The sequence below is a fragment of the Apium graveolens genome, chromosome 8 (genome assembly GCF_009905375.1).
Source record: "Apium graveolens cultivar Ventura chromosome 8, ASM990537v1, whole genome shotgun sequence".
Taxonomy (NCBI): domain Eukaryota; kingdom Viridiplantae; phylum Streptophyta; class Magnoliopsida; order Apiales; family Apiaceae; genus Apium; species Apium graveolens.
In genome coordinates, this window is record NC_133654.1 from 30,627,783 (window position 1) to 30,635,651 (window position 7,869).

Below are 7,869 nucleotides of genomic sequence, written 5' to 3' on the forward strand. Positions count from 1 at the left end.
TTTTACTTCTAAAGCATCCCATATTTCTTTTGTTGTTTTACATCCAATAACTCTATTGGACATAACACTATCAAGACTAATGTGCAGGATATATCTAACCTTAGCATCCTTTATGATAGATGAGATATCTTCAGGAGAGTAGTCCTTCTTGTCTTTGTCTATCATCTTCTCTGGTTCTCCTGCAAGCGAAACAGCTACCTTCATTGGTCTATGAGGACCATCATAGATCCTGCTTAGGTATTCAGGATCTGTGGCTTCCAAGCACATGGTCATCCTGACTTTCCAGATTGGATATTCATGTATCTTCAGGATAGGCACCTTGATTGCTTCATACATACTCATGTTGCTGCTTATCTGTGATGTGGCTGGGGGTTGTGATTTCGGATTCTGTATCTCTTCTTCTTTGTCTAACATTGTAGATTAATTTTCAGATCTTAAACTGTTTGTACGTTGACAGCAAACTTTGATACCAAGTGTTAGGCCCTTAATCAACTGTATAGGGGGGGTGAATACAGTTGTGAACTTGGAGGCATGGAGTTTGGCAATATTTATTAGATAAATATGAACAAATGTTGTTCCACCGAACTATCCAAGAGTTATATAGTTAATATAATTGACAAATGTTGTCTACCTTATTGAATCATGTTTTAGGAGTAAAGCCAAAGCTCAACTAAAATGTTGTGAAATTTGGATCTTGGCTCACTCGAAAGGATATAGAAGATATTCTTTCCGAATTAATAGTTAGGGCTATTGATTTGATAACACTATGCCATAAGTGGGCTATTGTAACGCCTAAATGTTGTTACAATAGTCCCAAAAAATGTTACATTAGGTCTATTGTAACACCAAGGGGCGTTACATATACTAGCATTACAATAGACACCATAATGTAACACTTCACTGATCTATTGTGACAGAGAAGAAAACATTATAATATGAAACTACTATAACACTAAAAGGCCCAAATGTAACACAAAATAAGTGATACAATAGCTTGATCAAGATTGCATAAGTGAGACATGGGGCCCATTTTTTTGTGGGGCCCACATGCCCTACTGTAACACTCTATCGTATCAATTGTAACACAAATTTGTTGTAACACATTAGATTTTATAATACAACCCTATATCTAAATATACTTATACTATAATAGGAAAATACAACAGTTAATATTAAATATTTTAATATACATGCTCTGTGTATACAACAATCTCAATACCAAAATAAAATCTCCAATAAATATCCAAAATACTACAAAAACCAACTAAAATTACAATAATTTCATCGATCAGTAAAGTTACAACTGCAATTCAAAATAGTTGAATCAACAGATCAGTAAAATTCATTATCAACTGCGGCGGATACCTAAGAAAATGACTATGCTAAAAACACGTGATAGTGTGCCATTCTTGACCTTGTACCTGAATCTGCACATGGGAATACGAATGAGAAAAAGGCACAGAAACTAGCAAAGGAAAGAATGAAAATTGATGGTTTTTAAACTTTACCTACAATGAATGACAAAAATCAGCAGATGGTTTAGTTTGTTATTTCCCACATACTTGTTCAGCATTAAAATATAGTGTGACATTATGATCAAGCCCTCTATCATTTTCTCTGTAACATCATTCTTCCTAACGCCTTGTCCGTTATTACCTACAGGATTTGGTTGCTGAAAATATACATATTTATTAACCAAAAGTTATCATATCTTGAAACCAATAATATCACCCGAATAGTCTCTGACATGTTTTTTATTATACCTAGTACATGCTCCAACAACTTTCCGGTGCAGAAGAAGTAGACTCAATTGACGCTGCATGAATAAAAGAAAATCATCTGTTTATAATAATCATGTGTGCGTACATTTATAGTACCTAATATGTGTAGGTTGTGAGGTTAGTCTGTTATAGCATACCGTATCACAGTTAATAAATAAGGTATGATATGTAATAACAAGCGATTATGTAGACGGGTATAAGACAAATATATGATAATAATAATTGCAATTAGGAATATAATTACTAGGAACTCATACTCAATGTAATAAACTTACCTATTGCAGTCAAATGTGGGCTGAGCAGAGTATATAACAGGACGTCCACATTTAAAGGGGAGATCATCAAACCTTGTAAGAAAAGCCCCGAAAATCTTCTTAGCATTTTGCTGGGTACAATTGCATAATTGCCTCCTTATTTCTGTGGTGTTGGTGCTTTCATGGATCTCTTTAACAGCACTGCAACATTCACTAGAAGGGTCTGACTGTTGACCTCTTGTATAAGGACTACAAAGAGACGCCATTGTCGTAGTGTCATTGCATTTCAGGGACTCCCCTGGCTTCACCATCATATGAGCCACCACTAAGAACACTACCATCAAGTGCGCAATCTTTGCCATTTCTTGGTATACTGGCTGTATTTGTACTAGTATGTTTACAAATTTAAGATACTTATCTACGAGTGCACTGAAGATAGACTTTACAGCTGGAGCATGGAGGTAATTATAGGCTGGATGAGGAATATCTTTGTTATTAAAGTAGCTCAAACAAAGAGTTAGATCACCAAATATACCTAATATTTCATGCATGTCTATTTATGTAACGTCTGGATGGGTTTTAATTAGGCTTTGAAACTAATTGTAGATAAAAAGCTCAATGACAAGACATGAAAAACTGAGATTTTGTGGTATGATTTGATCAGTTTATGGTTTATAGCACTGAAATGTGTCGTCATACTGCTAATAATATATTACTATATATTATAAGTTGATTAATTGATTGTGTGCTATCTTATTTTTTTTAAGATTACAGAAGAACAAGTTCATTTGCGCATTAATCAATACCTATGTATATGTAAAGCAAAATTACATAATCAACATAGAAGATTACTTAATTTAATTGGTATCTAATGTTTGCAAACAAGTACAGATTTTAAAATCTAATGAAACGACATACTACTTTTCCCTTAGAAAAAGCCCCTTCCATATGTGGAGCTAACCAGTTCCATAAGCACCATAAGCAGAGGATATTGCAACAACAAAACATTCACTGGAACATTATATAGCTAGCAATCCATTGTATTTTATCATATAGCCCAAGCTAAAACGTTATACTAAATGCAACCATTGTAGCTGAATAATTACTATTGATATAAATATGATTAGTCCTAGCATCAATCATTTTGGTAAACATCAAAAAAATAATCTTACGCAAACGATGTCTCAAGTATAACATAACACACTACTTATTTTATTTTATTTTTAATTTTATTTAATAAAAGTTATATCATTATTCACATGTTCATGTTGGACTTAATAATTTTAATTTTATTTTTTAAGAATTTATTTGTGTTTTTAAAAAAATTACTTAAATATGTACGGAATGAAAAATTTAACTTTTTACTTGTAACCGAAAATAATTATCAGCAATAAATCAATTTTGTAAAATTTTAAGCAACAATTTAATTTACCTACATGAAAAGTAGTAGTAATTTATGATTTCTTCAAACTACCTCGTTATTAAAACATATGAAAAAGTAGTAGTAACATTGTTTTGTAGTTTTCCATTTATTAGATGAAGAAATTCAATTAAATTATACTTATGGTACCTGAATCCGAGAATAAGAGCTGCTTCTCTTCTTGTCATAGTAGGTTGGAAACCTGCCTCATAAAATTTGGGCATATTAGTTGTGGCTGGTCTTGCTTTGAAAGCACTCTATGCCTGAATGTTGTACTTTTCAGCAAATGCTGTGGCAGCAACTGCAAGACCTACTATGGGTGTAGCCTGAGGCAAGTTTCAGAACTACACTTGATCAATAGTACACAATGGAGAGTCAAAAGCAACTAAACATATCAAGAGCAAAAATCAAGAAAAATAGTAAAATTCTATTACATACAACTCACTGACAGAAGTCATCTTCTCCCTAATAAGTGAGTGTGCAATATGCATCAATCACCCGAGCAGACTGTTCAACAACATAGTCCCTTTCCTCCTAGAAAAAAACACACACAATGTTAGCATAAACATCTAATAGAAGGCAAAAATGTAAAATTAAAAAAACTGCGAAGATTAAAACTTCGACTTAGAATAAGCTAAATCAGGATGAAGATTCTTCTGCTAGTCTTTATACTTGCACTCTAGATTCTCATCATCAACATCAAATTTCTTCTCCCTGATAATCACAACTAAACTAAATTACTGAATTATCAACAATTAACATCTAATCAATCAAACATCTTAATTCGAAAAATTCATTCAGTGCGAAAATATGGAAGTAATCAATAGAATGATTAACAGGTTGAACGCCGCGTCAGGATTGACAATCCAGGAAATGCGTAATGCCTGAGTACATACCTTAATCAAATAAAACACAATGACTTTAACAGAGTACATACCTTAATTTCAAAAGCTTTAACACCCAATAGAATATGAGAAAAAACACTAACCCCCAATTTTAAAGCCCTAATCTCCAGTAATTTCATAAAAAAAATATGTTAACTGGAGCAAATAGATACATATGTTTAATACAGAACAAATATATACACATTTATAGTTTAATCCAAGCAAAAGAACTAAAGCCCCAATTAGAAGCGATCCAAACCTGCAAAAGAAATCAAAAAATTAGTAGCAGCCTTTAAATTAGATCCATAAATGTGTGTTGTGGTGATTCAAATACTAAATCTCCCCTTTGTTCTTCAATTCATCATTTGAGAATCTGAGAGAGAGTGATTTCAAAGGATCGAGATGAGAGAGAGAGTGAGCGTGTCCATATGTTTTCATTTTAGGGGGAAAATCCCGCCCATTTTTCACCTAGTAAACTACTGTATAGTATTTTATATTTTTACATTTTTTTATTTTTAATTTGAATGATTAATTTATTATATATTAAATAATACACAGAAAGGTGACTTTTAAATTTATGTATAATAATTTTTTTTTAATTTATATTATATTATATTATATATTACATTCTTGATTCATTAATAATCCATTGAACAAAAATTTCTTACCTAATGTAACGCTGTTTGTAACACTTGTATTATAGTAGCCCACTTATGACATAGTGTAAAATTAGTGGGAGATATATATTATAAATATATATATATGAATAATCATTTGAACATAATTTAATGATCATCTATAGATTAATTCATTTTATGCATTTTAATATTGTAGATATCAAATGGTAAACAACTCAAACAACTTCTTTATAAGATCAATCCTTGAGAAGAACAAGTTGACAGGAACAAATTTCCTTGATTGGCAAAGAAACTTGAGAATAGTCCTCAAGCAGGAGCGAAAGCTCCATGTTATTGATGTTCCTTGCCCTGGACCTCTTCCTGAAGGTGCAACGTGTGTTCAACAGGCTGCTTATCAGAAGCATATAGATGATGACACGGATGTCACCTGTTTGATGCTAGTGACTAAGAGTCCTGAGCTTTAGAAACAACATGAGCATATGGATGCTTATATCATGATTAAGCACCTTAAACGTATGTTTGAAGGAAAAGCTCGTCAAGAGAGGTTTGATACAAGCAAAGCTTTGTATACATGCAAATAGGGTGATCGTGATCCGGTTGGATCGCATGTTCTGAAGATGATTGGATATATGGAGTACCTTGCTACTCTAGGTTCTGCGATTGCTCCGGAAGCCCAGATATATATGATCTTACAATCTTTGAACATCAACTATGCTCAGTTTGTAATGAATTACAACATAAATGAGATAGACAAGACACCTACCAAATTGTTGGCTATGTTAAAAACTGCTGAGACCAACATTCAGAAGGCGTCCCCTGCTCCCATAATGATGGTGAATAAAGGGAGTGCCAAATGGAAAGTCAATAAGAAGATGGAATCCAAATCTGCCGTTGCTCCTAAAACTACTCCCAAACAGGCTTTGAAACCTGGAGGTGGTTTTGCAAAGGGTGATACTTGTCACTACTGCAAGAAACCGGGTCATTGGAAGAGAATCTGTCATGCTTGTTTGGAGGATCTGAAGAAGAAGAAGGCTGCTGCCACTTCTGATTCAGGTATTAATGTTATAGAGGTTAGTTTGTCTACTTCTACTTCATGGGTATTAGATACTGGATGTGGTTCTCACATTTGTATAAATGTGCAGGAACTGCGGGGATGTAGGACATTGAAAAAGGGAGAAGTCGACCTACATGTTGGCAATGAAGCAAAGGTTGCCGCTTTACTGTAGGGACTTATCATTTATCGTTGCCAACTGGGCTTATTTTAGAACTAGATAATTGTTTTTACATGCTTGCGATTTACAGAGACATTATTTCGGTTTCTTGTTAGGACAAGAAAGGGTTTTCATTTTTGATTTAAAACAATAGTTGTTCCATTTCTATGAATAATGTTACCTACGGGGTTGCACGTTTCTATAATGGTTTATATTTTCTTGATCTTGATACTCATGTCTACAATGTAAATAGTAATGATAATAAACGTATTAAGATGATAGACTCAAATTAAACATACCTATGGCATTGTCGTTTAGGTCACATAAATGAGAAACGCATTTCCAAGTTACATCAAGATGGATACTTGGATAACTTTTATTTCGAATCATATGAAGAATACAAATATTGTCTAATTGGCAAAATGGCTAAAGCTCCTTTTACTGTACAAGGTGAAAGGGTCATCGAATGATTAGGACTTATACATGGTGTTGTATGGTCCAATGCGTACGATGGCGAGATGTGGCTTACACTACTTTATTACATTTACTGATAATTTCAGTAAATATGGATATGTGTACCTTTTAAAGAAAAAATCCGATTCTTTTGAAAAGTTCAAAGAATACAAGGCGAAAGTGGAAAAGCGAACCAGAGAAAGTATTAAAGTTCTACGATCATATCATGGAGGAGAATACTTAAGCCTCGAGTTTAAAGGTTTCTTGAAGGAGTGTCGTATCGTATCACAGCTTACTCCTCCTAGAACGCCTCAATGGAACGGAGTTTCTGTGAGGAGAAATCATACCTTGTTAGACATGGCGCGATCGATGATGAGTCTAGCAGATCTTCCAATAAGTTTCTGGGGTTACGCTCTAGAAACAACTACATATACACTAAACCGAGTTCCAACTAAATCGGTTCAAAAGACTCTATATGAGATATGGACTGAGAAACGTCATAACATGTCATTTATGAAAGTATGGGGATGCGAAGCATTTGTGAAACGCTTGGTCTCTGACAATTTAGGACCAAAATCAGATAAATGTTTTTTTGTGGGACATCCTGAGGAAATAAAAGGGTATAACTTTTATAATCCTATTGAGAATAAAGTGTTCGTTGCTCGGACCGCTATATTTCTTGAAAGAGAGTTACTTTCCAAGAAAAATAGGGGAGGACTATAGATCTTGATGAAGATCAAGATGTACAAAATAATATTGAGCCATAGTTGGAAAGTGAGCAGGATGTAAATCAAGATGTTCCTGCTCCAGAAACACAGGTTGTTCGTAGATCTAGTAGGGCTCGTCATGAGCCAGAGAGATATTATGGATTTCTCTTGACTCAAGATGATGATGTGATGCTCATAGAAAATGATGAGCCTCTTACCTAACAAGAAGCTATGAACAGTCCAGACTCCGAGAGATGGCTAGAGGCCATGAAATCCAAGACGAAATATGTGTATCAAAATAAAGTATGGACTTTAATTGATCCACCAAAAGTGGTAAAACCTATAGGGTGCAAGTGGGATTTCAAGAAGAAAACTGAAAAGGATGGTAAAGTACAGACCTATAAGGCACGACTAGTGGCAAAAGGTTTCAAACAAATACATGGTATAGACTATGATGAGACTTTTTCACCAGTTTCTATGGTCAAGTCCATCAGGATTTTGCTAGTAAAAGCTGCTTACTA

The 7,869-nt window shown here is 34.0% G+C and overlaps 1 protein-coding gene and 1 long non-coding RNA gene across 10 annotated transcripts; one reads left to right on the top strand and one right to left on the bottom strand.

Annotated features, from left to right (window-relative positions):
- Nucleotides 1–1,160: 1,160 nt before the first annotated feature.
- LOC141678221 (uncharacterized) lies at nucleotides 1,161–4,786 on the bottom strand. Of its 9 annotated transcripts, none has more exons than XR_012557651.1 (7): nucleotides 4,080–4,786; nucleotides 3,894–3,989; nucleotides 3,606–3,781; nucleotides 2,057–2,507; nucleotides 1,764–1,816; nucleotides 1,509–1,672; nucleotides 1,161–1,427 (listed from the first exon to the last, which is right to left on the bottom strand). It is a non-coding gene; the product is annotated as an uncharacterized LOC141678221 (long non-coding RNA). The 9 variants fall into 9 exon arrangements; XR_012557653.1 differs by having other exon boundaries at nucleotides 3,606–3,799; XR_012557652.1 differs by having other exon boundaries at nucleotides 3,905–4,786.
- Nucleotides 4,787–5,180: 394 nt separating this feature from the next.
- LOC141679450 (uncharacterized) lies at nucleotides 5,181–6,203 on the top strand. The gene is made up of 4 exons (XM_074485951.1): nucleotides 5,181–5,417; nucleotides 5,559–5,955; nucleotides 6,046–6,074; nucleotides 6,120–6,203. Exons 1-4 carry the CDS (start codon nucleotides 5,181–5,183, stop codon nucleotides 6,201–6,203), a joined length of 747 nt encoding a protein of 248 aa, XP_074342052.1.
- Nucleotides 6,204–7,869: the final 1,666 nt, after the last annotated feature.

What these genes read in the sequence shown, in the direction of transcription:
- LOC141679450 (XM_074485951.1), top strand. Translation starts at nt 5,181, where the DNA reads ATGGTAAACAACTCAAACAACTTCTTTATAAGATCAATCCTTGAGAAG. An exon ending in ATGTCACCTGTTTGATGCTA is followed by an intron (nt 5,418 to 5,558) that starts GTGACTAAGAGT and finishes ACATGCAAATAG; the next exon opens with GGTGATCGTGATCCGGTTGG. An exon ending in TCACTACTGCAAGAAACCGG is followed by an intron (nt 5,956 to 6,045) that starts GTCATTGGAAGA and finishes TTAATGTTATAG; the next exon opens with AGGTTAGTTTGTCTACTTCT.